The 25,635-nt window shown below is 42.3% G+C and overlaps 1 protein-coding gene across 5 annotated transcripts in view; it reads left to right on the top strand.

The window, feature by feature from the left end:
• Positions 1 to 25,635, top strand: part of SIPA1L2 (signal induced proliferation associated 1 like 2) — a 217,569-nt gene that overhangs the window by 110,475 nt on the left and 81,459 nt on the right. For all 5 annotated transcript variants that reach the window (XM_087431941.1, XM_087431939.1, XM_087431943.1 and 2 more), the window contains 3 exons: positions 646 to 2,384; positions 18,704 to 18,837; positions 20,559 to 20,747. In XM_087431941.1, coding sequence (XP_087288067.1) covers positions 908 to 2,384; positions 18,704 to 18,837; positions 20,559 to 20,747 — 1,800 coding nt within the window. In that variant the 5' untranslated portion in view covers positions 646 to 907. The remainder of the gene's footprint in view (positions 1 to 645; positions 2,385 to 18,703; positions 18,838 to 20,558; positions 20,748 to 25,635) is intronic.

Here is a 25,635-nt window from a genome sequence, read left to right on the forward strand (position 1 = left end):
TCCTATTCGATTGCAAGAGACCATTCTGAAAACTCGTTTGCTAATGCCTGGTATTGACCCTTTTGCTACTGGACATTTTGAGTTTAATTATTTTGAAAGATAGTATAATAATACTCAAACAATGACATGACCATCGTGTTGCTCTTATAACTAATTGAAATGTTGCTTAATTACCTAATTTAAGCCAGGCTGCATTAATAGATAGTGTTGATACATAGATAATAGGCGTAATTCCTGGCTTAATGGAGCTTAAAGTTAGTGGAAGAAACTGATCAATGAATCAGCAATTAAGAGAAAAAGGAAAACTGCTATGACAGGTGTAGACGCAGGTGCTGTGGGAACACAGAAGAAGCAGTCCTTGCTCAGATGTCGGTAAAGGTGGGTGACACGCTGGGAAAGTTTGTTGGAGAGGGTACTGCTTGATTGTGTGGTATAAATTCTAGCCAGCCAAGTAGAGCAGGAAAGTAGAATGTTCCAGAGAGAAGGAGCAGTATGAACAATAGAGACATGAAACTTCATGACAATTTGGGGGAATTGGAGATGGGCAGAAATAGGAAAGAAGGACAGATAAGAAACCATATGTAGAATGTATTGAACTTGAGCTCTAATAATTGTTAATGGCTGTTTTCTGTCTTTTTAATTCAGGTGAAGGAAATGCTCATGGCCAGTTGTCTTAAGGAATATTCTTGAAGAGGACAGAGGTATACAAAATTATTACAACAGCTGAGAAGCAGGTTGGTTTTGGAGAAACCACACTCTGAGGATGTTGTTTGCTTTTGGTTAAAAAGAGAAAATACACTATAGAAGAAGCCTTTATATCTGCATTTAATATCGCATTGTAAATAACAATGTAATTAGATTTCCATCAGTCTTTCTGGTGAGATCAGAGCTTCTTGCCTCAGTAGACATGAGTGACCCAAGGCAATCACAAGAAGAGAAGCACAAGCTTGGCAGAGCCTCTGCGAAGTTCAAAGATTCTCCCAGAATCATGCAGTCCGATGACTATTTTGCTCGAAAATTTAAAGCCATTAATGGCAACATGGGAGCCGCCACTTCTTTAAATGCCTCAAATTCCAACGAGGGTGGTGGTCCGGCTAATGGTACCCCAGCTGTGCCCAAGATGGGTGTGAGAGCAAGAGTGTCTGAGTGGCCTCCCAAAAAGGACTGCTCCAAGGAGTTGACCTGCAAGGCGCTGTGGGAAAGCCGGTCTCAGACCAGTTACGAAAGTGTCGCGTCCATCGTGCACAATGGGCAAAACGACCAGAGCGATGGTCATCAAGAGGAGGAGCTGGACCTAGACTTTGTGGAGGCAAAGTATACAATCGGAGACATCTTTGTTCACTCTCCTCAAAGAGGACTTCACCCCATAAGACAGAGAAGCAATAGTGATGTCACCATCAGTGACATCGACGCTGAAGACGTCTTAGACCAAAACGCGGTGAACCCCAACACCGGGGCCGCCCTCCACCGGGAGTATGGAAGCACATCTTCCATTGACCGGCAAGGCTTATCTGGTGAGAACTTTTTTGCTATGCTCAGAGGGTACCGAGTAGAGAATTATGACCACAAAGCGATGGCCCCTTTTGGGTTCCCTGAGTTTTTCCCCTGCGACCCTGCAATCTCTCCCAGCCTTCATGCAGCAGCACAGATTTCTAGAGGAGAATTCGTCCGCATCTCAGGATTAGACTACATGGACAGTGCCCTCCTAATGGAGAGAGACAGGGACAAGCCTTTCAAACGGAGGTTAAAGTCAGAGTCGGTGGAAACATCCCTCTTCCGAAAGCTGCGAACTGTTAAAAGTGAACATGAAACTTTCAAGTTCATGTCTGATCTGGAAGACAGTCGTCTTGAGAGGGGCATCCGCCCTTGGAATTGTCAGCGATGTTTTGCACATTATGATGTCCAGAGCATTTTGTTTAATATCAATGAAGCCATGGCCACGAGGGCCAATGTGGGGAAAAGGAAAAACATAACCACCGGGGCTTCTGCAGCCTCCCAGACTCAGATGCCAGCTGGCCAGACGGGCAACTGTGAATCCCCTTTGGGGAGCAAGGAGGATCTCAACTCAAAAGAGAACCTGGATGCTGATGAGGGAGACGGGAAAAGTAATGACCTTGTCCTCAGTTGTCCTTACTTTAGAAATGAGACGGGCGGGGAAGGTGACAGGAGGATTGCACTCTCCAGGGCCAACTCATCATCTTTCAGCTCCGGGGAAAGTTGTTCCTTTGAATCATCTCTCAGCTCTCACTGCACAAATGCAGGTGTCTCGGTTTTGGAAGTGCCAAGAGAGAACCAGCCGATTCACAGGGAGAAAGTGAAGCGCTACATCATAGAGCACATTGACCTTGGGGCCTACTATTACCGCAAATTCTTCTACGGGAAAGGTAAGGAAGAGCCCTGAATGTGTGCTCGTGCATCTCAGGGGTAAGTCCTTTAGGGCCAGTTGTAATGTGTTGCTTTGTGCTGGAGCACCTTCGTTGGAGTGTCCAAGGCCACGGTTCACTGGGCTTGGGCTTCTTCTCTGTCGTGGACCCTCCATCAGTGCCAGACTAATCCCTTCTTTAGAAATCCACAATTTCCTGCCTTTGCTGATTTCTAATCCCCAATGTGGAAATGCCTGCTTTCTTTCTTTCTCTCTGCCAATTTGTGAGCATCACCAATGTCAGACTTCATTTAGATTTACCCCTGTTAAGATGTCTCCCCTAATTAACTCTACCCCTCTCTTATTCCTCTGACTCATCTCTTATACTGTTTACAGTGGATGATTCTGTGGGATTTTTTCTCCTCTAGTCTTTTCTTTACTTTTCTCCTACACCTTTGCTTCATCTTTTCAGTTTTACGTCATCATATCTCCTACTGCATTGCTGTATGCATGGCGAGTATTAAATAAAATCTTTGTTGAAAGAATGTATGAATTAGCATGTAGACAAATTTAGTTTTCTCACAGTTCTACAAATGGGCTTAACAGTTAAGAGATTAATAATTCTTTGGTGTTGTGATTTTAGAAATTCTTCAATCATATGTAAAATAAATTGTTCACTTTTGTTTATATCGTCAGTCTTGAAGGATGCATTCCTCAGAAGTCATGTAGTTGAATCCTCAGCCTTTAAATAAGCGTCCTCAGTTATTCCAGGGACATGAGAATCAGCTCTGTTTAAGAGACCTACGGAGAAACAGCTTCCACAAATGTCAGTAACACACGCCAAATAAAAACACTCAGAGTATCACGCGCTGCCTTCTTATTGGGTGCAGCTTGCTTCCTTTTGCCCTTTCTTTATAGGGCAGCATACTTTTCCGGCTATGTTTTTCTATTTTTGGTTCCCCCTCCTACCCCTCCTACATTCCCAAGGTATCACTCTTGGAGCACCTAAGGAGGCAGGGGTGGGCCCAGCCAGTCTCAGGGCACTTCTCCTCCTGTCCCTTCATGAATAGACTATTCTGCCACTGGTGTGGATAGTTGTGAGCTAACTGTACGTTGAATTTGTTTAGTGTTGGTTTCTGTCTTCAGAATGCTTGTGTGTAGTCTTTGACTCCAGTTGTTTCTTCTTTAGGGTGGGCTGGGCTGTAACTCAGACCCCAGGAGGTCACTTTGTCTGCTTCAGTCCCTGAGCCTTTTTAATGCTTTTCCCCATGGATTACAGGCTTAAAATAATTTGTTTGCCAGATAAATTGAAATTATTAAATTAATAATTTGGGTTTTTTCCCCCATTTTTGCATCAGTCCAGATTTAACAGGTCATCCATGGCTATAATATTATGAAATCATGTAAATCAGTGGAATGACTATGATGTTGGATATAGCTAAGTAAGGGGGCACTTGCATTGCAACTGGTCACACAGTTCGAGTTGTCTCTCTGCTCTCATACTGATGACATAATAGACTGAAATAATTCTGTCAACAGGTCTTGATTTCCCAGTTGTGTTCCCTCCCTACCCTTCTCAGTCCTGGCTTCTGGTGTGCATCAGCATTACCATCATGAGGAACAGGCTTCCAGCCAGTGAACTCAACCAATCTTGGGCCTTCTTTTTAGTCTGTGCTGTGAAATAACTCATAGCCCTCATACCTGTGTTCAGCCAGGGGCAGCACATTATAAGACACTGCTCAAGAATGGTCTCTAGGTGGAAGTCAGTTGTTTTTGGAGACCATGGAGAAATAGGCTTCCTAATTAAGATGTTTTTTTTAATTGATGAAGTCATGGCTGTCAATGCTGGCTATAAAGTAGTCTCTTAGAATTATTATGCTCTGCAATCCTCAGGCAGTGAGTCATTCTGGTGAGCTGAGTTTTGTAAATAGTTTGTGATTCATCCTTTAAAATATCGGAAGGTAAGAATTATATATGTGTATATATATGTATACATGCATATTTATGCAGATACTTAACCCCAGCATCTCATTCATACTCTACTGCATGTATTAATTATACACTTTGGTGTATATGGAACGAAAAGCTGATGTTTTCTGCACCCAGGGTCACCACCGTTTGATCCGTTAATGTCCTTAGGGTCTGTTCCATGAGATGATTTTAGGTTACTAGGTTCTGTTAGTTCTCTTGACTGCTTTTTGTAGTTTTTCTCTTGAACTCTCAACTCTCACTTCCTGAGAGTTTTAAAGAGTTGTCTATGAGTGGTTTATTTCCTCCTCTCTTTTTGATTTGCTACTTAGAATTTTCCAGTGCATTGGAATTGATATCAGAAAACTTGTTAGATTTGAACGTGAAATAAAAAATAAATCAGCTCCAAAGAAGAATTGGAGAGTAGAGGCCCTGGTGGGTGTATTGTGCCTGGATGTAGACATACGGTTTGGCAGTTCAGGGCACTGGGCTCACTCTGGTTCTAGGCTTTGCTGTGGGTCTGTGAATAAGCCAGACAGCTGAATTCTAGACTCCTTTGCAAAGCCTGCAAAATGAGAGCATGGGACAGCGGTCCCTGAGGTCACCTTGTCATCAGTGTTCTGCGATTCTGCGATGTGGAAGGTGCTGTTGTGCCAACTAATGGGATCTGGGGCTGGGACGGAGCAGCCACAAGGAGAGAGAATATGACTGAGCCCAGCCCCTCTGCTCTCTCGCCGTGCAGCCATGAACTGTGCCTGTTTCCTTCTATATTTAGCTCTTCCCCTGTGGGCCTGTGTGACTTCAAAATATAGTTGGCTACAATAGCATCGCTGCTGCTCTGGCTGGTCTCGTTGTAGAGTCATTAGGGATAAAAGGCAGAGGCAGCAGCCCAGATTCCCCCATGGGCAGGTGGGCCTCGGCCTCCTGTGGCATGGGGAGTGGAGATGGGCAGCCAACTTGCACCCTGGCCTCCACCACTGGACCTTGTATTTGCAAACACATCACAAGTTGCAGGAACGTCATTGTGTTTAAAAACAGAGGCCTTGGGCTGACTGGCATAGACAGGGTGTTTTTGCAGGCAGGTTTTTCTTTCCCTTTTTCTCTTTGGAAGCAGGCTTTCAGGAATCTTTTGATACTTTCCAGAATGCCTTTTATTTTTCACGATTCTTCATTGTTTTGTATGAAACTTCATTTTCAAAAGGATTAAATAGCTCCCAATCACGGGGAAAAGTGTCAAGTACAGAATTTTAATAATGGGGTTTACTCTTTATTAGGTAGTTAACGTGAAATGATGCTTTTTATGCTGAGGGTGTTCCTGTGACTCATAGTCGAGGAAAGGCTTTTTAATAACTTTGCACAAGGATTTATGCAGGGGCGTGGCTTGCCCCAGTAAACTGTGGAGCAACATTGCTTGTCCAGACAAATCCGTCTGTAGCCTTCAGTGAAACAGCTTTTTAAAAGAGAGTGGGGACTGGAGCAAGCACAGTGAGTGTCCATAACGCCCCTTACTTTTGCTGGAGATGACCATGAAGAAGAGCTGGTGCCGTTTCTCTGAGGGAACTCCTGCTGAAACCCTGGTTTCCCTCTTCTCTGAGCTTTCCATCTGTGGGACAGGCTGTGAAGAAGGGCCCCAGAGACAGGGATTCTCGCTCTGTTTGTTTGAATACTCTAGTTTCCATTGTAGCACAGCAGCAGGGTTTGCCTTCTCCTGGACCTCCTTGGCACTTAGCCACTTAGAGCTGCTGGCCAGCAATGGGCTGTCCCCAGTGTGGCCAGAACCAGAGCTACACAAGACAGCAAAGGGATGCCGTGGATTCCTGCTTGGTGACAGGTCTTGTGCTTTTTAGGAAGTGGTGCACCCACGGCTAGCTTAGGAGTTCTGAAACTGTTCTGTGCCTCCCTTCAGGTCACACAGAGGAGAATAGCTCTGGAAGGCGGAATAAGTCGTTTTGGGGTAAAGAGAGGTCAAACCAGAGAGAAGGATAGAACTGGACCTCTTTGGTGACTCAGGAGCAAAGCAAAAAGTGGCTAAGTTGCTGTCCGAGCCTTTGGGAACTTTGTTTTACGAGAGCCACTCTGCTGGTACAGGAATCCGTGTTCCTCTGCATGTGGGGGAGAAAAATACTGATTGACGATATATACCTTTTTTGGTTTAGAATTTTTAAATGGCGTATAAGTATTATATGATCATTATAGGAAAATAAGAAAAGGTAGAGAAGCAAAAGAAAAATAAATAAAATCACCCCAATCTGTAAGAGATAATCACCATGAACAGTTTCTCTTTATCCTCATAGTTTTTTCTGATGCAAATAAATTTATGTAAATGGAACCTTCTATTGCTATTGCTGGGGAATTTGCTTTGGATGATCATCCATCCGTGTCGTTATGTATTGAGCTGCATCAGCATTTTAAGAACCATCATCAATTATCGTTATCTGCCATGGGTGCTTGGGGAGATGCCAGGTATTGGGCAACCATGATCTGGGCAGAAGAGTTAAGGACTGTGTTTGCTTTATGTCGGACAAACTTCTATCAATTTGATAGAAGCACAGTGATAAAGGGACATGTATTTCTTACCCTCTTAGTTGCAGCACACCTATAAAATGACTCAGGCTAGATACATTAATGAATGTTCCTTTTAACAAATAGATCTTTACTTGAAAAGTACATTGTTATAAACGTTTTTTAAATTTCATAAAATTTGAAACATTATAAAAATTTGTCATAGCCTCCCCCTTCTCTACTTGAATGTGGGCTCTGCTTAATAACTCACTTCCAAAGGACAGAGTATGGACAAAGGGTGCAAGTGACTGCAGGGGAGAAGCCTGGCAAGCACCCGAGCCGGGTGACCAAGGTCAGCCTGGTGACAAGTGAGGTGGATAGTTTGTGCCCTTGAAATGATGGGAATGGCATTTCTGTGGTCTTCCTCTCCAAACCCATAACCTCAGTCTGATTAGGGAAAAGCATTAGAAAAATCCCACCTGAAGGACATTCTACAGAATCCCTGGCCAGTACTCCTCAAAACTGCCAAGGTCATCAAAAATAAGGGAAGTCTGAGACACTGTCATAGTCCAGAGGAGCCTAAGGAGACATGACGACTAAATGTAATGTGGTGTCCCACATGGGCTGCTGGAAGAGAAAAAGGACATTAGGTAAAAACTAAGGAAATTGGAATAAAGTGTGGACTTTAGTTAATAATAATGTCAATATTGGTTCACCAATTGAACTCGTGTGCCAAAGTGTAATGTAAGATGTTAACAACTAGGAAACTGGGTGAGGGGTAGAAGAGAGCTCGACTTATCTTCGCAGCTTTTCTATAAATCAAAAACAATTTAAAAATAGTTCATTAAATTTTTTTTTAATAATTTTATTTATTTATTTTTTTACCCCAAAGCCCCAGTAGATAGTTGTATGTCACAGTTGCACATCCTTCTAGTTGCTGTATGTGGGACGCGGCCTCAGCATGGCCGGAGAAGCGGTGCGTCGGTGCGAGCCTGGGATCCAAACCCGGGCCGCCAGCAGCGGAGCGCGTGCACTTAACCGCTAAGCCACAGGGCCGGCCTCATTAAATTTTTTTAAAATGTAAGTCATAGATTCTCATGATATATTTAAAATGAAAATCTTTAAAATAAGAAGAACTGTATTTGCAGTTCTTAAAAGTAGCATACCTGCAGGTTGATGTTACTTCATTAAACAGTCATAGGATTCCTGTGAGCAGTGGACTCCACCCTGTTTCAAATGGAGTAAAATTGACAAAATGTCAGTTTCGCACAGCCCTTCCTGTACACAGCTCCTATGCCATGAGTATTTTTCTCACACTTACCTTGAGGAGCAGGGGGGGTTGTTAAGCTTTAGAGTTCACTCTTTGTTCTATCTTTATTGAAATGCATGAGGACAGTCCTTGTGAATTTCCCCTGAATCTGAACATTAAGGTGAGGTGGCTGTGAGACGCTATGGCAAGTCCTTGGTTCTCTGGCTCCCAAATCTCTGCCGAACTCCCTGAAGAAGGCGTTTATGCCGAACTCATTTTTTCTGGGAATTTTCTATAACAAGTCCAAGAGAAGAAATATGCATCTTTTAGAAATCCATCGTAGAGGAGCTGAGTTGGTTTCACGGAGCAGACTTTGTCGTGTGTATGAAAAGATGGCTTGACCACTTCTTTCCCTCTGGCTGGTGCTCTAGGGCTCCTGGTATTATGGTTCTAGCATGCTCCTATGATTTTCTTTGTTCTCTGTTTCTTATAAAAAAGAATATGCCAGAGAACTTCTTTGATTTCTCCTTCCCATCTTAGCTTCAGAAGACTTCTGGGGTGCGGGCAGGTTGGAATTCTTTTTTGGAAAGATGGGAGCTTTCCGGAAAAGAGTTTTTAGCTGCTTCTGAGTGGACTGGGACTCCGACAAAAGCCATATCCACACCATGGCGTAGGGTGCGAGACTTGCCTTTCCAAGGTCCATTTCTGCCCCAAAATGCCAGCTCTTAAACTTTGAAGGTCCCTTCCTGCACCGTTCATACCCCCCGAGAATGAATTCCTCTGTGGGATCCGCAGCACCTCAGGACTTCTTTCTAGAGCCTCTTTTCTGTAAAAATCTTCACGATCACTATTTTTATTAACTGCTCTCTTACTCAGTTCTATGTAAAATCACCATTTTCTCCAATGGGTATCTTTGTCATTAGTATTTTAACTGAAGGATAATATTTGCACATAGATCTGCTAAACGAACAAATAAAAAGAAAGGATTCTTCTAGAATTTGTATAATAGCCCTCTCACCTCTCTTGTTACCAACTTACTATTTTGCTGCTGAGGAATTATCTTTTGGCCAGTAGACAGAAGTGTCCGTCCATTCTAACTGTAGTCGGGGGCTCTGCCTGACGGGCAAGGCAGCATAACTTGAGGAAAAGAGCACAGACTGTTCTGAAGTCAGGCTCCTGTGTTCACATCTCAACTCAGTTTGGGGCAAGTCCTTGAACTTCTTTGTGCCTCAGTTAATCATCTATAAAATGGGATCATAATAAAAATATCTCCTATAAAGGGCTTAGAACAGTGGCTGTCACATGGCATGCATCCTCCTCCCCCCAAGTGGTTCTTAAATAAATGTGTAAGACTTTTCTCTCTAGGAAGAAACTCTTGTCCACACCACTGGTACAGCATTTAAAGGGTAGTACTTTAGTTTAATGGTTAAAAGATGAAGAGAGAAAAAAGTAGAGAGAACCATATGGCAGGGTGGGCCCTGGGGAAAGGCGTCTGGTGAAGTCTACCACCCCATTCCAAACACATCCACTTCGGTCTCACTAATGTGACAGTTGTGGGCCCGTGTATACCTTTACATATCAAATGAACCCCACAGCTGAGTGATGCCTGGCTGCTTTGGCTTTGAATTTCATGCCTGGTGGCTTCTTTCTTTTCTTCTGGTTTTATACAGTCACTGAAGAAAGTTAATAGGGAGTTGGACACTATTAAATTCATACGGGTGAACTGAGTACCAACTAACAATAGTGCTATTCTCAGATACAAATTCCTCCCTGAGCGGACATAATCAACTCAGTTCTTAACCTCTCTGCCTGGCCAGTATCGCCTCCACAGACAGAGCTCCCATTGAGGTCCAGGGGGCTCCCAGTGGGGAGGAATTGCCCAGCTGCACATGAGATTCAGCCTCGTGGGGTATAGTCGGATCTGTTCCATGTGGCCAACGGTGGGAAACACTCGGCTTTCTCTCTTGCATGTACGCCGTATGGGGAGGTCACTGTTCCCATCGTCGCAGCATTTTAGGAACTTGTAGAGGACTGCATGCTGTTGCATCCTATTGACCCTTTGGCCCCAAAAGTCTTTTCATTCAGTTATTGAGGAAGAGGAACTAATGCTCTATTATTTCCCTAGGAAGAGGAATGAACACTCTAATATTTCTGTACAGTTTGAGTGGCAGTTAAATGAGAATACTTCCTTGCATTTTGCTACTGGCACAGTAAGATGAAAGTCAAGGCCTCAGACACCTCCAGGCTTAGTAAAACCTTCCTGCCTTGCATTTGTTAGATCCAAAATTTATTTCACTGTTTGTCCCCCTTAAGAAATAAAATGAAAGCTGGACAACTCCCCCCCAGAGTAATGGCCCCTCCTCTCAGCTTTTATGCAGTGAGCCCTGTTTTGCTCTCTTAGTGTTTTCTTTTTCCTTCCCATTCTTGAAGCAAATAATACTAAAAATTATGGATTATTAAAAGAAGGCTTTGGTAGCTGCCTTACTTCTCCAGTCTTCTCCTTTTTATTCAAGGTTTTCTTAAAATTGTCTTTCAAGATTCTATCCTTATGTTCAGGACAGATTTGTTGTCTCATCTTTAAGTTGTGTTCGTTTTACTGTGCATTAACTGATTTTTATAATTTAAACCTTCACGTGAATCTCATCCCCGCTGAGTTGCTGGACATGAGAGCCCTCGAGCCAGGCTGCCCGGGTATGCGTCCTGACTGTCACACCAGATTGTGGCCTTGAGTGGGTCATTTAACCTCTCAGCTTCGTATTATTGTCTGTAAAGTGGGGATAGTCATAGTAGACCTTCCTCAGGGGTAGGGAGGATGAAATGAGTTCATTTATGTGAGGTATGTTTAATATTGTTATTTTATCGTAATGCCTCAGATTTTCAAGCTTAGCAATTACTTGGTTAAATTTTGGTCAAAGGAGCCTTCATAAAGCAAAAATGCATCATTTTTCCCATCATGGTCAATTCAGTAATTTAATCCATGAAGCGTTAGCAGGAAGTTTTGCTTTCTTGAGGTTATCTGATGACTCTTAGGCTTATTATCTGCAAAAGCAGGTCCTGTTGTTTTATTCATTCATTTATTGGTTGTCCCTTGTTTCTTTTTCTTTATAACTGCTAGAGAACCATAAACAGGGGAGATGATTTAAAATGCAGACACACAATTGTTTGGAGCGAAAGGTGAAAGAAGATACATCAGTAGTAGGAATTTAGACAGCAGCCACCTGCAGCCGTGGTGTAACCCAGATAGGCAATGAGCCGACAGTGAAATGGTCAGCTCGTTATTGAAAGAACAAAGAGTCTTTAAACTACATTTTATGGAAAAATAGTAAGAGAACTTCTGCTGTGCATATTAACCAAGTGAAGGGCTCTGGGCACAGATCCACATGGCTTGTGGCTTTGGTGGACTTGTAAATGGTGCAGTGGTCTGCATGGGACTAACCTTTGAGAATCCCATAAGGCAGAGCTGTGAGTACTTCTCTTACAAGCCTGACCTCGGGAGGGCCTGTCGAGCTGTGATCCTCACCGGTTCCGTTCATTTGTGATGGACCTAATTAATTTCCCTTCCAAGATATTGGGCCTGGGAACAACCTTTCGGCTCAGGTCCCATGTAGCCCTTTTTCCCTCTTCTGATTTAGAATTGTTTCTTTTACTAAACAGCCAGAATGCACCACCGAGATGTGCTAAATCTCATTTCCTACACTGCAATCTTGTTAACCAATTTTTGTTTATCTTGCCCTGTTATATTTGCATGATATGTGGATTTTCATTCAGCTTTTCTAGTCTTTTCACAGCTTCTATTCTGCCAGGGAAGGATTTTATTTGATTCACCCTTGAAGCAATTTTATGGAAATCTCGTGTTTGAGATCAGGACAGGCTCTGGCGGGTAAGGGGGGCTGCTCATTGTCCTCGGCCCGCAGGTGGGAAGGCTCTCAGATGCAGATGAACAAGCTGAGCAGTGCTGAAGGGATGTGGTGCCTCATCTGAAGGAGTTAACTTTGGCTCCTCCTGGAGGCTTTGGAAGGGGCACCATCCCTGTTCTTATCTTCGTGGTATGCCTAATGCCCTTTATAAAAGCTAGACAGCATATTTTGTTATGCAGTGGAAGACTGATTTCTTTAGAAACACATCCAGGTAACCTACTGTATTCCCTGGTGAAACTGAAAGCATGGACAGATCTCTTAGAACACAACTACGAAGCCTCAGAGCCGGCGGGTCCAAAGGTGTGACACGTGTAAGTAGCGGAAACGTCATCTCTCTACTTGCATTCAGAAAGGGTGTGTCTGTGTGAGACAGAGAGAGAAGAATTGAAAATGAGTCTGGGGCATGGGTTAGAGAGGTAGGCATAAACGAAAAAAAATTTTTCACCAATTTGCCTGCCATCTTTGGTGACAAGGGTAATATACAAATTTTGGGTTCCCCCAATTTTTTTTTTTTTTAATTATAGATTCTGATAGAAATTATTCAGTAAAATATATATGCCACTGCTTTCTTAAAACGACTGCCGTGAATGTGATGTAACCTCTCTGGTTATTATAGATCAGAATTTTGAGATTAAAAGTATGGATCTCCTTCAGGCTGACTCTTGAACCATGTGGTACTGTTGGGCTCAAAATCAAAATGCCCCATAATGATGTTTATTTTATGTTCACTCCCCTTTTGGTTTTGATTTAGTTTTTTGTCAGTAACATACATGCCTGCCTTCAACTGTAATGTCTCTCTCAAGTTAATGCTGATAAATATATATATTATATATTTTGGGGAGTGGAATGTGGATGCTGAGGTTAAGAAAGGTTTTGTGACAAACCCAAGGTTAAGCAGATGATAAGGAGCAAAGCCTAGATTCAGAAACCAGTAATCACGCTTATTAGAACTATAGGTGTTTAAGAGTAAATGAGTTTGGGACTGCTAGTTAAATGTGACAAACTGAAGACACATGTTATCTATGCCGCTTCCAAAACACTACTGAAAATGACAGTGAAAGAATAAAAAAGGGCAAAAAGCCACCAAGGGAAAGAGAACTAGGGAGAAGCATGGAAGGCAGAGTATGCCGAAGCAGATGGAAGGGGAAGACCAGTTTTGCAGAATGGAGAACGTCACCCCCCACCCAGCCTTGGTGGGTGTTGTGTAGCGGGGTCAGGCCGTGAAGAAGCTAGACAGTCCATGCCACAGACCCAGGGACCTCTGAAGAAGGGCTGGGGGGTGACAACAGGGGACTAGTTAAAGGTTTTTAGAAGGCCAGATTGTCTCTCCTGTCCCTTATAGTCAGTCAGCTTACTTCTTGTCCTTCGCCCCGGTGGAAACTGAAGCTTTATGCTGGAGAAGTTGGACAACAGCACTAGGGCAGGACTAGGGCACTTCACTAAAGTTGGGGATTAAGTGAAAGTCAACACAGTGAGACCCCCAGCCCTGTTTTCTTATTAGGGCTAAATACTTCCAGACAGGAGAATAGAAGAACCTTCCCTGGGGACACTGAGCAGCTCAAGGGAAAAAGACCTACCTATACCGATAGCTCGGGTCCCCACAGTAAAACCCTGGAGTCCCCGCCTGATCAATCTAATATGAAGTCGACTTTAAAGCAAGATGGATCATTATAGATAAAGAGAGACATTTCATAATGATAAAGGGTCAATTCCCTAAATTAGTAGCACCAAAAAACATAGCTTCAAAATATGTAAAGCAAAAACTGATGGAACTAAGAGGAGAAATAATCAAATCTGCAATCTTAATTATCTATATACTAGAAAAATACAAATAGAAGTGGAAATTTTTAAAAAGATACCATTTATATTATCATAAAACATCAAGTACCTAGGACTAAATCTAAAGGAAGATACGAATGACCACGACAGAAAGCTACAAAACAACACCAAGAGCGTTACAACCCTAAGTAAATGGAGAGGACGTAGTGTGGTCATGGGTTAGAATTCTTACGTGTAGAAGAATTCAAAGAATTATTTTGTAGGAACTGAATTAGAGTGAGGAAAGGTGGAGCAGGGAAATGCTTTTTTTTTTTAAAAACCATGAGAAGAATTTGGCTTTTTAAAACTATGTACATATATTTCTCTGTTAAAATAGAGTAGATGGGCTTTGTGACCTTTGTGACTGCGTTTGTAGCATTTTCTTCCTGATTCTTGATTCCTATGCTGGATATTTGTGGTGCTTCCATGGTACCTCCTGCTTATTCCTATCACAGAACTTAGAATGTATAATTCTTGTCGGTTTCCTGTATTATTACCCCCACAGGACTAAAACTTTTTGAAGCAGGCACTATATCTTGCTCGATATTGTATCCTCCATATTTATCAGTTTCTAGCATGGCTGAGATGTATCCCGTGCTCAATATTTGAATGAATGAATTGAAATGAGTTAAGTATGTGCAGTAAGCTGAATGTGACCCCCAATGATATCCAGATCCTAATCCCTGGAACCTGTGTATGTTACCTTATATGGCAAAAGGTAACCTGTGTATGTTACCTTATATGACTTTGCAGATGTGATTAAGTTCAGGATCTTGAGATGAGGAGATTATACTGGATTATATGGATGGGACCTAAATGCAATCATAAGTATCCACATAAGAGGCAGACCGAGGGAGATTTGACATAGAAGAACGTAATGTGACCACTGAAGCAAGCTGGCTTTGAAGATAGAGGAAGGGGCCGCCTGAGCCAAGGAATTTAAGGAATGCGGCTCTAGAAGCTGGAAAAGGCAAGGAAACAGATTCTCTTAGAGCCTTCCAGGGGTTCACAGCCCTACCAGAACCTTGATTTTGGCCCATTGAAACTGACTTGGGACTTCTAACCTCCAGATCTGCAAGACAATAAATGCGTGTTGTTTGAAGCTCCCAAGTTTGTGGTAATTTGTTACAGCAGCAATAGGAAACAATATGTGAGTTCTAATAGGTGTGTAAGTTCTCAGTTCTGTAAATATTTCAAGAAACCATATTGTCCCTCTCACTGAGGGCAATGCCTACTACATTTCTGGGACCCAAGATCTTTTACACTGTCTTGTCCACTTCCCATCATCAAACGAGCTGCCTCTTGTTTTTATTTTGATATTCCTGGTTGAGGTTAGATAAGATCATTACTTTTGAGCAATACCAAGGGAACCTACTTAAGTAATTCAAGAACAATTTATTAAGTACCTGTCATTTATTAGGTACTGTAGTACTAGGCCTTGAGTACTATATCCTTTTGTACTAGGATATAAAAGTTGAAGGAGTTAGCCTCATCTGGAGGTGAGGTGAATATTTCCTGTGGAAATGATGTTTAGATTGAGCCTTGAACCGTAAGTAAGAATGTCAAGTGAAGGAAAGTGAAAGATGTGCCAAGCAGAGGGGGTGAATGCATATGAATTAGGAGATTTATGAGAGAAGAGCCTGGAGAGAGTTTGGGATGGTATCATTGAGGAGGGATTTAAAGGAGAAAATGGATGGATGGATGGAAGGATAGACAAATGGATAGACATTCAGGCAGATAAGTATAAAGACAGAGGCAGAATCAGAAAGGACAGCCATGTGCTGAAGATAGAGCTTTGAGAAACACTCACATTATAAAGAGAGGCCAGAGGATGAGCCACAAAGGAGACCCAGGAGGAAAGACCTGGGAAATAGGATAGTTCCCTCTGAAAGGAGATGTCCTAGAAGTCTAGGAAGTGGAGGGTCCCAACTCAAAGTGGGTGGCCAACAGTGCCAAACACGGCAGACAGGTCTGCTAAGACAAAGACTGAAAGGCGGTTCTTGGATTTGGCGACAGGATGCCATGGAGATCTTGAGCAGAGCGGTGGAGTGGAAGAAAGTGTGAGATGGGTTGAGGACTAAGTAGTGGTTGAGACAACGGGAGGAGAGAGAGTGATTACTTGAGGAATAGTACTCTCACTGACAGGCAGTGGAGGTAAAACTCTGCTGGGGGGAGTGAAATGGTCACGACTCGTGTCTGTGCCCAAGACCCATCCATTTGGGAAGACCACTAGCTCCTCCTCCCATTGACCTTCTTTTTCCTCCCCAATTTTTAAAAGTGAAGGTATACTTTACATACATCAAAATTCACTCTTTTTAAGCCTAGAGTTCTCAGACTTTTGACAAATGAATATGGTGCATAACCACCGCCACGATCAAGATGCGGGATAGCTCAATCACCCCAGGAAATTCCCCTGTAGTCAATCCCTGCCCCTGCCACCACCCCCTGGCTGCGGCGGGTCTGTCTTCTGTCCCTATAGCACCTGCTAAGTGTGAGAGCAGCACACACGTTAAGATTTTTAGTTGTCAGGTATTAGAATTAATGATTTGATTCATTTAATCTGGCTCTCAATTATACCATAGAAAGGGGTTTTGTTTATTTGTTCACTCTTTTTCTCCCTAAAACAATTTGAAGGCCTTTTGATTCATGTCAAGGGATTCATCAAATGCCTAACAGAAAATTGATTTGAGCTTTTTTTGCAAGTAACTTCTTGAAAAGGATTCTAAGAAGGAAGCTTGTGCCTGATAATTGGGTATGTTTTAGTGCACTTTCTGAATATTTTTCTGAAAAATGCATCAGGCTTATGATGAGGAACTCATTGAGATAAAAATGAAAGCTCTTGTCAGGACAGTTACTAACTGAAACTAAGAAAATTCTAACCTGATTTAATTTTAAGTTTAAAGATGCATTTTCTATAGAATCTAGTATAATCCCGTGGGTGTAATAGTCACTAATGCCAACTTAAAGAAGTAATAAAATGATAATGTACCAGGTAGTCTGAAGTAGGCAATTAACTTGGAGTCTCTGTTTTCATTGAATATTTCTAAAACTGTTGATTAAAGCCACAAATAACTGCTTCTGGATCAGCTCTCAATCCCGTACCTTTTTTTCAATGTATGTTTAATTTCACTGGTGGTGTTCATGTTTGTAACAGTTAACCAGCCTGTTACATAATTTATCCAAGAAACGAGTTACCCATGAAAAACAAAGGCTTGTTTCCTATTGTGTAAGTCCAGGACTAAGTCAGTAGTTCACCTTTCAGCCCCTAAAATAGTTGACTTGCTGCTTCTGGCCCTGACTGGCTCTAAAGGGAAATAATGTCATTGTTAATCTCATTTGGTTGCAGGAAGTAAAGAAGTTAATGATCTGCCCCTTCAAGATCTAGCCCGTGTTCATTAGTGGTTTAGAGGGGCTCTGAGTGGGGCAGTGCTATTTTCCTTTGTTGAACTCATCTTGTTTTCTACTTTCTGAATAACGTTTCTTATTCCTTCAAAAATCATTGTAGCGGAAAATGTTAGCGTAACCCAAAGCCTTTGGAATACCTGTGGTTTTCTTCAAGCTTATAAATGTCCAATATAGTTCCTTTTAACTAAAAACTACAAGTCAGGAACGATTAGCCAAAACCAATAAGGTGACATTCAAAAGGGATAAATGTGGTTTTGCATGTAGGCTGAAAAAAACTGATTTTATAAAAGTATACGCCCTGGAGAACTGACCTGGCAGAGTTCATTAAGAAGTAAATGAATAACCCCTGGGGATTTGCCTTTACCACCTGCTCTGCATGGACTGTTGGGGTGATGGGGCTGCTAAAAATAGAAAAGCTGCACGAATAGACTAGACGTTGGGGTAATTGCTCCCTCTATTTTGTATGGGTGGGACCACATTTGAGTGTTGTGTTAAGTTTGAGTCCTTTCAGAAGACAACACTTAAAAAGTTTGGTTGCAGTGAAGCATGTTGACGTCTTTTAGCAGAGCTCACTCACAGGAAACCTCGTCCCGCAGTCCAGAGGGATTGCTCACGAAGTAAGGAGCTTTCTGTCATTGGCAGAGTTCAGACTAGAATATTTTTCATGGGTGGGGATTTTTTCTGGACTGTGACCCCACTGCGAGACAGTGCCTGGCACATAATTGTTGAGTGTATGAATAAGAGACTCTTAGGAAGAGTGTCCTCAGGAGTTCCTGTCCTAGATGGACAGGAGGGCCTCATGGGTCCCTTCCTACTGTGAGATTGTGTGAGTTTAGATCCATCAGGACTAGTGATTTTATGTGAAAGAAATGATTAGCTGCTAACATAGTAAACTAAGTTATAGTATTAGTAGATATAATTTGACCTCAGCAATGAGTGTTTTCTGTCTGTTGCCAAGTTTTGCTTTAGACTGTTAGGTGCTTTAGTGATGTTGTAATGAAAGGGTGATCTTTGCCACTCCAGTTTGCCAGATTAATCTGGCTAGTCTGAGTGGCTAGTTAGGTCACCTCTAGTACCCTCATTCCATCAAAGAAGGTGCCCTTCCAAGATGGGAGAAAACTGTTCAGTAATGGTTCTTCAAGTAGCTAGGCTCCTCTTTTGACAATTTCCAAGAATGACCACACACTCTTTCCCATGGTGCTGTTCACCTAATAACCAAAATCACAGCTTTGGGGCAGGCAGAGGGGAGGAGGGCTCTTGCTGCTTGTGAGCTGGTAGAAAGCAGAATGAGAGAAGGAAGTAATAGAAAATGAGATGTAAAAGTACATCTGATTCGGAAACAAAAAATTCTGATCAAACGCAGTTGGGAGAATCGTGTACACAGAGCAGGGTGACATTTCTTCAGAGATTTGATACACGGGTAAAAGATAGCCATCCTGTGCTTTGTTCTTTCTTTGATGCCACCCCTCTCTTCCGTTATAGAGCACCAGAACTACTTTGGAATAGATGAAAACCTTGGCCCTGTGGCACTCAGCATCCGGAGAGAGAAGGTGGAAGATGCCAAGGAGAAAGAAGGGTCCCAGTTCAACTACCGAGTGGCTTTCAGGACGAGTGAGGTAATGTGTTGTTATTGTCCTGAGCTGAAGCCTTTGATGTTACTGCTTTAGGTTGTTTCAGATAAGGTATTGCGTTTATTTTTTAATGTTAATGGTTGCAATATTTAAGATCATTGAAAGGGCCTGCAGTATTTTATTCCAAATAAAAAATTTGAAAACCTTTCATGGATGTTAAGTGACAATGATTTTACTGCCACCTTACATGATAGAAAGGACAAAATGATAAGAATGCAAGGTTTTGGGGCTAGACTATACAATTTATATCAGATCTTAAAAATGATTTTAAAATCTAATGCAGAAAATCAGGCAACCTGCAATGGGGTGACTGTTTCTTAGTGTTTTTGCCAGTATAGTAACTCTGCCTCCCCACACTTCATTACATCACGGACCCAGATTAGTTCCTTGCGTGTCTTGCTTCAAGTGAAAAGTGAGATTGTTATGCAAATGGCATGATATGTATAGCCAAATACGTAGAGATACTGATTTATATAAAGAATTAGATCTGGCCGGCACTTTAGGTTTTATTCTCTTGACCCATTTTAATTAGAGGGGATTATATTTGGCAAGTATTCCAGAATGTATAGTTTGGTTGACTACTTTCAGATCAGAGAGAGAAAAGAGAGCCCTTCGCTAGTCCCCTGCAGTCTGCATGAGCGTGCGCACCACCATGCATCTTGCCCAGTGCTCGGGTGCTCCAGTGATCTGGGATCTCTGCTGGATAAATATGAGATAAAGCCCCTCTCTTGAAGTGACATGTTTTAAGTTATAGATCTGCACTGTCCAGTTCAGTAGCCATCAGCCACATGTGGCCATTTAAATTTAAAGTAATTAAATAAAATTAAAAATGTAGTTCCTCAGTCATACTAGTCACACATCAAGTGCTCAGTAGCCACATGTGGCTAGTGGCTCCCATATTAGACAGTGCAGATAGAGGACACTGTCATCACTGCAGAAAGTTCTGTTGGACAGTGGTGTTACAGAGCATTATGCAAACATCAGGCATGGTTGTTACCACCATCGCCACAACTGCTTTGTTATTATGCTAACAACTCTCTTCCCAGAGTGGGAGGGATGGGATTAGAACCAGGTCTCCTGATTTCCGGTACTGGGGGTTTCTTCTCTCATCATATTAGATCTGAGGCATGTGTCAGAATGGTGATGCCATGCTTTCATGACATATTTGAGGACATATCACAAATCATGAGGCAGAATGAAGTGGTAGTCTTCTCAGCCCTGAGTCACCCTGCCCCTTGGTGTCACTGATCTCCTCATTCAGCTTTGGGAATTGTCAGCACTGGAAAGTTAAATAGAAGAAGAGAAGGGAGTAGCAGAAGAGAAGATGATGTCGAGAAATAGGGAAATAGGAAAAAGAAAAGGGAAGGATGGGAGGAAAGTGATTATGGCCAGGCCCAGCCTCATAATCCCTAATTTCTCCTCAATGTCCTTCTCACGTTGGTTCCAAGAGTTAAAGGAATGTCTTTATTTCCTGTAAGATTGCTTTATCTCACTCCTTCTCATTCTTTAGGCACATATCTGATTATTTCAGCCCTGCCTGGCTTGTTCCTGATACCTGTATACTTTTGTTGTTTAAAGACTATTTGAGTGTTGGTTTTGCCTCTTCAGATTGAGAACTTTAGTCTCTTCTGCTCCACTCGGAGAAGAGACTTAACTTTCTTCCTCTTTCATAATATTAATTGAAGTCTTATATTTTGCCCCTGCAGCTTACAACGCTGAGAGGAGCAATTTTAGAAGATGCTATACCCTCTACGGCTAGGCATGGTACCGCACGAGGACTACCTCTCAAAGAAGTTCTGGAATATGTCATTCCAGAGCTAAGCATTCAGTGCCTGAGACAGGCTTCGAACTCACCCAAGGTCTCGGAGCAACTGCTCAAGCTTGATGAACAAGGGGTGTGTATAATGTGTGAGACTCTAAGTTTGTGCGTGACTTTCTGTCTGTGTTTCTAAATGTTTTGGTTTTTTTTCCATCCATCTTTCTTTTAAGGTCATTTATTTTTAATGCCTTGAAGCATTTTCTCTCTAGTTTTTCCCAAATATGATTCTATACTAGTTAAGGAACATGATGCCTTTATAGTGTAATACACCCCCTGCTGAGTTGTGGCTTGTGTTGTTTTTACCAAGGTTTTGGTTATGTCCCAGCTAGCAAGAGCACTTTTGATTCGTGATTATTAGAGGTCGCTGATATTTCTTTCCAGGATTTAAAAGACTCCCGTTGACCCTTTCCCTGAGCTAACATTTATTGTCTACTGTATGTAAAGCATCATACTAACAGATTGGGAGTGAACAGCATGCATTAAGAAGGTTGACGCTGACTAAGACCTAGTCCCTAGCCCATGGGGACAGTAAGACCAGGAGCACAGAGGTCTCTACAGGGCAGAATATGGTAATGGGTCTTGGAGAGGCATCAGTGCAGTGAGTGCTTGGGGAAAGGAAGAAGAGTAACATCTGGCAGGGCAAATCTCCTGAAGGAGGTGCTGTTGTAACTGGGCCTTTTGACTTGGGTAGAATTCCAAGAGGGAGATCTGAGCAGTTGCTGTTTTAGGAACCATGACTTGTTTCTTTATAAGAAAGGGGTACACATAGAGAGATTGGGAGTTTGAAAAAAAAACAAAGCATATTGAGGCTAGAGCATACGAGACCTTGAATGCTAGCTGAGGAGCATGCACTTGATTCGGGAGGCAGTAGGGAGCCATGGCAGTTTCTCCAGTGGGACGTGGCATTATCAGAGCTGTGTTTTAGGAAGATTATTGTGGTAGAAGGGAATTGGACAGGCTGGTGAAGATGGAGACTGATGGTGGCCTGGAGCTCAATTATGTGACTACTGACATCAACCAGGAGAGAATTAATGATGGACAGGATTGGGATGGTGGCCCAGAAGATGGAAAGAGGTCTTTTAAGTTTCACATGCAAGATAACTTATAGGGGAAACTGAGAGGTAGGTGCCCAAATGTATGCAATTTATTTTAAATGAGTAGATTTGTTTTTAAATGCATGCTTAACAAAAAAAAAAAAAACAAAAACAGTAGTGATGTATATTTCCAGAATATCCCAAGGAAAATTCTTCTGCATATTTTGGAGGGAATATGAGGTATTTTTTGGTTGACCCAATAATACTCATTGTAGTATGTTGGTGGACTATTTGATACTCACATGGCTGGAATTCTGAAAGTGATGAAATTGTAATTGGTCTGTCTAACAAGTTAACACTGCATTATGAGTTAAAGGAAGCAGGCACCGTAACGTTCAGAATGAATAATGCTGAGATCTCTCTGTCTCAAGAATGACATATTAAAAACGGCAACTAAACCAAACCAAAACCCTAGACTTGAGCAGTTGACTTCTAAAATCATGTGATACACAGAATAGTTTTACCGTGACCATTAACTGGTAAAGGGTATGGAATGCATGAAATGTCCATGAAGCAATTGAGGAAACTGTGTTATCATGGAGGGATAGAGAGGATGTGTCTGTGCTGGTTCAATTACTCAGAGTTCAAGCAAGATTGATTGGAGGAGCAGCACTCATTTTCATGTCGTGGGAGAGTCCGTGAAGAGAAGTTGCCACCCATGTGATAGTTCTTTGTCCTTTTGTGTTTCTAGTATATGTTGGCTCTCCTTTTGAAATATATCCCTGTACTTGCTGCACAGCAGGTGCCTTGTGGATGAGGTATTTGTCCCCTCTGCTGCTGTAGAAGATTCTATAGATAGCCCATTTTCCCCAAGCCTGAATCCTAAAGTTCTCAAGACCCTGAGAGATGTTTGCCAGCTGCTATTGACTGTCTCTTCACAAAGTGAAGCATGTATTTAGAATATCTGTATAGCAGAATAAATCCAGAAGGTATACCATACAATTTTTTAAATTAAACATTTTAAGTACTTTTATTGAACACCCATTTACAATCTGATGTCAAGGAATTAACTTTGAATATTGGGTTCTGCTTTTAAGCAAACCACTGCATTGTATTGCTCTAGCTGTATTTCATGTATTTTTTCTTTTGAGATTATATTTGTTTGACTTTGGTATTCTTTCTTAATGGTGTACAATACGGCATTTTTAACTCCCCATAACTCTTAATAGTATCGAATCCCCATATTACGTGAAGAAGAGATGCTATTTCTTTTCATCTCTAAAAGAGATTGAACAGCTTTTTCTAGAGGATCCTGAAAAGTCCCCACCAACCTGTTAGGGGGTTTGAGAGTTTATTCCAGGTAGTGCTGTTTCTATTCACTGCCCGGGGAGGGGATGGGCCAATTATATGTTACTGTTCTTGATGGGTTTTAATCTTGAAAAAATATGTAAAGGATGTAGTGTCAGTTTCTGCTTTCTTGGAGTTAGTAATCCATCCTGGCTTGACACAGTCACTGAGCATGTCGGCTCTGTACAAGACACGTTAGTAGTGGGAGACGACTGCTCGGTTCCATTCTTTAAGTTTGGGGAGAGGTTTTGAGGAGGAAGACTCCATGCTATGGACAATTATAAGGAAAGTAATTATTTAGCAGGACTTTGAAAGTTTTGTTACTTTATCCATATAAATTCACTTCTCAACTTACAAAATCCAAGTTTCCTTTTTATAAAGCCTATCCTAATTTATATAAAAGGCAAATTATAAAGTGATATAGGTTGACTTTTAAAAGAAATATTCCGATAAATTATGACAGCTCACTGTCTTAGAATAGTGTGGCATCTTTGGCAGAATGATTAATTTGTTCTTATGTCCAGCTGCCCCCTTCTCCCCTTGTCCCTTCACCCCAGGTATACATGTTTACTTACATATCAGGTTTGCTTCCAACAGACTCACGCAGGTCTACTATTTAAATATTATTTAAATTATAGGTATAATTAAATTATTAAATTAAATTATTACCTAGGTCTACTATTTAATAATTTAATAAGTCTAATATTTAAATAATTTATTATTTAACTATTTCGATTTAAATAATGACGAGGCTTCTGGCGATGGGAGTAGAACAGTCAGTTTTTGTCCTGTCCAGGAAGCACAGGAGACGTGTGTGGATGGTCTGCCTGTCTGTGCAGTGTGTCTGCACGTCCAGTTCTCAGCACTGACGTGGTAGGGAGTTTTGACAAGCGAGTCTTTTTAGTTTGCAACAGCCCGACGCTGGTTCCACCCCAGGACTGTGGGACTGGCTATGATTCAGGTCAGAACGGTTAAATAAAGGTCAGTGGAATGGGCGAGTGATTAGGTTCAGACTGAGGTGTAAAGGGCTTAGAAACAAATCCCTTGTTCTGAGAGAATTGGGGATGCTAGTACACTGGGGAGCTGGAGCCTCTCCTTTGCCTTGTGTCACAATCAGGCCGAAGAGTATGTTGCTGGCTTCCTGATTTATCACAGGAGGAGGAGTGGTTCAATTGTTTCACGAGGTTTGTAAGAGACTCGAGTAAGAGATATGTCTTCACTGAATGTTTCATTCTGTTATTGTTCTAGTGGAATCACGGCCATTGTAGTAAATAAGCCACAATTGTTTATTCTAAGTCACTGGAGATAGTTCTCTCTCTTAAGTTCCATTTTGTGGCCTCCTCTCCACTAGCAAACTGATCAAAGAGACAGAGCTGGAGAGTGCCTGTGAGAGGTAAACTTGTGTGGTGCTGTGCCATACCCCATCTGCGTGTGTGTGTGTGTGTTTGTGTGTGTAACAGGGCGTTTGCACTGGAGCCAGAGCTCTGGTGGCTGTCCTAAGACAGCTGGGGGCTTTGAAATCTATTTTAGCCACACTGTCTAATTCCCACGGGCCCAGGGGCTTCTTGGATAGAAACACAAATCCTGTTCATGGTTAGGATCTAGACACCAGCTGGTTTGTCTCATGGCTGGGAGGAAAGGGGTGTGTGGTGGACAGCACTGCGGTCAGCAGAGTCCCAGGGGATTTCAGTTCTCTTTACCTGAACAAGAGTCCACAAGGGAATATCAAGTCCACAAGGCTCAGGAATCAGAGAGAAATTGTCCAGTCCAATGAGGGCTCTGCTTGACCAGCATGAGGCCACACAGCCCAAACTCTGGGGTCCCAGACGGCTCTGCTCTGGGTCTCTTCCCCCGAAGAGGTGGGCATGAAAAGAGGAAGGAGTTTCCTGCTGGGAGGCCAGGGCAGACTGGGACAAGCTGCAGATGTGGCCAGGGGGCAGTGGAGGCAGGATGGCACCAGATGAAGTGGCCAGATGGTGTTGGCACATGGTAGTGTTCTGAGGGGTGACAGCAACAGAGGATGGGTAAACAGGGACGGCAGCCCCAGGACAGAGCGAGCTCCCAGGATATGGATGACGGTCTGACAGTCTCCACTGGGTGCAGAGGAAGCGGTGGGTGCTGGGATGCATGGACGTTCAGGCCTGTGGGACATGTGCCAGCGCTAATCATTCCACAGTATTTCTGATGGACTCTTGCTAAGGCCAGGGCCTCAAAACTGAAGAGAGCTGAAATCCTCTTCTAACAGTGAAAGAGAAGTCAGACTAACATGACATCAAGGATGTGAAGCCGTCATTTTGAGGCCATGTTAGAGGATTAATTTGACATTTTCTAAGGTCATCAATATTTGTGGCAATAATTGCTAATCATATCTGTTTCCCTACTGTGCTTTAAGATCCTGAAATGTCTTCTGAGTCACTCAGGAGCAATTAGTGTTTATAATGAAATAATATTAGCCTTTTTTATTATACTTAATTTTTTTTTTGAATTATACTTAATTTTTTTTTTGAAGATGATGGTCCATTTGTAGTAAATGTGGTATCTCATTTATTTGGATAGTTGAGTTGATCAGAAACATTTATTCCT

The sequence above is a fragment of the Ceratotherium simum genome, chromosome 6 (genome assembly GCF_057802395.1).
Source record: "Ceratotherium simum simum isolate JZ-2026a chromosome 6, ASM5780239v1, whole genome shotgun sequence".
In the NCBI taxonomy this organism is placed as follows: Eukaryota; Metazoa; Chordata; class Mammalia; order Perissodactyla; family Rhinocerotidae; genus Ceratotherium; species Ceratotherium simum.